General features: G+C 46.7%; 1 protein-coding gene across 1 annotated transcript; it reads right to left on the bottom strand.

Annotated features, from left to right (window-relative positions):
* Nucleotides 1-250: 250 nt before the first annotated feature.
* On the bottom strand, nt 251-2,360 carry LOC147897121 (uncharacterized). Its single transcript, XM_087381219.1, has 3 exons — nt 2,160-2,360; nt 1,413-1,896; nt 251-405 (listed from the first exon to the last, which is right to left on the bottom strand). Exons 1-3 carry the CDS (start codon nt 2,358-2,360, stop codon nt 251-253), a joined length of 840 nt encoding a protein of 279 aa, XP_087237345.1.
* Between the last annotated feature and the right edge of the window lie 312 nt (nt 2,361-2,672).

The raw sequence follows: 2,672 nt of genomic DNA, 5'->3' as shown, positions 1-2,672 counted from the left end.
TAAAACAACGACAATGTCACAATTTGTGTGAGAGAGAGAGAGAGAGAGCATTCGTTTGTAGTTTGAATGACGACTTAGAAGACTTTTACTCATAAACATAAAGATAGTGTTATATCAATCGACAGACAAGTACCCTTTAATGATCTTTGATCTTGAGACTGATTAAATGGCAATCGGATTCAAGAGCTGGAAATAAGAAATCTGTGCAGTTTCTATTCTAAGTACTTCATAATTTCTCCAGAAAACTCGGTCAGCCTGCCTTCTTCTGGGTGGATGGCAATGACTTGCTGCGCAAGACTTTCGTCTGCTTGTCTTCTTTGCCCGTCAAGGATGGCCTTCGGGCTCCTGCGTCACTTGAGATGTCTCTCAGTTTGATGCTATCCCCAGGTTTCCCTTGCTCTGCACCTACTTGAGATCAATGTCCACACATCATAAACGGAGCTTGCTTGAACGAGTTGCATTTTAACATGGGGGACATACTAGGACTGTTAGATAATCACGTGCAGCTTCTCTTGTATTTCGTAAGCAAAACATTCGGGCTTAGGCAAACCGGTACTTCAGTTTAATTGCGGGTTTGTTACCAAGCGGATGTTTCGGAGAATATGTTACGCACCATGCCAAACCGTGGCCAGGAGCTAAATTTTTGTGGCAGCAATGGGGGATATAGGACTGACCTGACGGCAATTGAACATGCTGCCTGGGCATTCGGACAAGAAGGATCAAGAATCTTTGAACACACTAATTCTGATGTCAAGACTCAACACGCGTGTGGTACAAGAGAGAAGAAATGAAGGGCGACGAAGACCAGGAATTATGAAGAGCTATCAGGTAAGAGTACGTTCTAAGTACAGGGGACGCGATCTACGTACAGCGAACGGTTTGCATTCAAATCATTAATGAAGACCTGCAACTTGCACGCTTGAAAGAATGCCAAGCAGTACATTTGGCTATTAAGGTTTTCTGTGCTGAGAACGTGAGTCCGGGACCTGGACCAGAATGTCTTCACCCATACAGAAGGTCCCATTTATGAGACTTTTGGAGAGGAGGAAACGAGGTATGATTGGGAACTCCTGAGAGAGAATCCTGCTGGTTGCAATGAACAAAGTAAGAACATGGAGGGGCAATGAAAGAGAAGCTGTAGGTGAAAGAGAAGGTGGCGGCGAAAAGGTTATCATGGGTGAACACAAGACGAAGGGGAGAAACAGTGGCCATAGAAGCCAGTGCCAGGTACTTATGGCCTACAAGGGTCCCAAGAACCCTTACTTGATGATCAAATGATTTAGATCGTTCCTCTGAATCTGGAGCTCAAGGCAATTTGGATTGTGTGAATTAGATGAGAGATGAAAGCGTCAAAATTTAGTCTTAAGTTTAGGCTTAGGACAAGTCATTTCTACACGGAAAAGGTGACATACCTTGGAAGACTTCATTCGGTGGTGGAGGAGTGGAACTCCTCCTCCGCACACTCGGTTCTTTCGCGACTTCCGCTTCATCACCGTCTCCTTTTTCTTGAAATTTCACCTTTCTGGTTTGATCTAGGGGGAAAAATCCCTCGCTAAATCTTCTAAGAGAGCCTCGCAGACCTTGCTTTGAACTCCCATCGGAAGATCTTCTTCTTGGCGTTACATCCTGGGCGTACTGCGAGAGAGCCATTGCTGAACCTCTGCGAGGTTGCTTTGCAACGGGGGGCTTGTCTTCCGCGCTTTTGAGTTGCTCCTGTTCTGGAGAAGAACACCTTCCGGGTATTCTTTTCAACGGTATTACGCCGCGCGCCCAGGAGTCGATCAAGGGCAGAACTGGTTCCTCGGGGCGATCCCACTCCTCGGGGGCACTGCCCTCGAGATGGACAAGCCAATCTTCCATTCTTTGCACATGAGCGACAGAAACCATATGAACCATCTGTCAGGAAAACAACATGGAATCATACGTTTTCTATGCATTAGGCGGTCAGAAAAACCGTCTGCGTGCTAATATTTATTCTAGGAGCCCTGCAAAGTCGCCAACACGCTAGCTAACATGAAAGACCTACAGGTATCGGCAGACAACGCCGAGCCACCTCTAGGTCGATCTACCCAGCAACGTATCAAAACTCTAGCAATGGCACAAACCCAAACGAAAGGATAATTCAATTAGCATCATGAGCCTGAAAATCGGTTGGGTACCTGGGCGATGGTGCGCCCAACTGCATGGGCGAGCGTCTGGGGGAAGATGAACTTGTCTTGGATGTGCTGCTGGATGTCGGCGAGCAAGAGGTCGATGATGGAAGCAACGCAATCGTCTCTGACACGAACGTCGTTAGGATTCTTGGATTTGGGCGCCGGCTTGGAAGAAGGAGAAGAAGCTGCAGCTGGCTTCTTGCTCATCTTGTGCTACCACCATGCATTCTCACAGTTCATGATTATCGTTAGATATAAAATTATCTCCTACTCTACGTCTGCATGCCACCTTCGTAACTAACAACGGTTTTTGTCCTCCCACCATCATTCCCTCAAAAAAAATATTGTGAAATCCTCGTATTATTTCAAACTTGGCTACATGGTACATAGCATTTTAGTAGGCTACCGCGCCCCGGAAGCTCAGGAGTTGGATGTTCATTTCCATCTTCGGCCCCGAGATGAAAGGACAGCACCTAGCGTGTGAGTGCCACTAGAAGGAATTGAATCACAAGCATCGCC

This window comes from Dipteris shenzhenensis, chromosome 11 (assembly GCF_047967505.1).
Source record: "Dipteris shenzhenensis isolate YYH24624 ecotype China chromosome 11, Dip_SZ_1.0, whole genome shotgun sequence".
Lineage (NCBI taxonomy): Eukaryota > Viridiplantae > Streptophyta > Polypodiopsida > Gleicheniales > Dipteridaceae > Dipteris > Dipteris shenzhenensis.
Note: the sequence above shows the minus strand (reverse complement) of the source record. Positions and strands in the feature narration are given on the sequence as shown.

Coding starts and splice junctions, on each gene's coding strand:
- LOC147897121 (XM_087381219.1), bottom strand. CDS start 2,360: ATGAGCAAGAAGCCAGCTGCAGCTTCTTCTCCTTCTTCCAAGCCGGCG. Junction 1,897..2,159: donor TTGGGCGCACCATCGCCCAG/GTACCCAACCGA, acceptor TTTTCCTGACAG/ATGGTTCATATGGTTTCTGT. Junction 406..1,412: donor ACCGAATGAAGTCTTCCAAG/GTATGTCACCTT, acceptor GATCTCAAGTAG/GTGCAGAGCAAGGGAAACCT.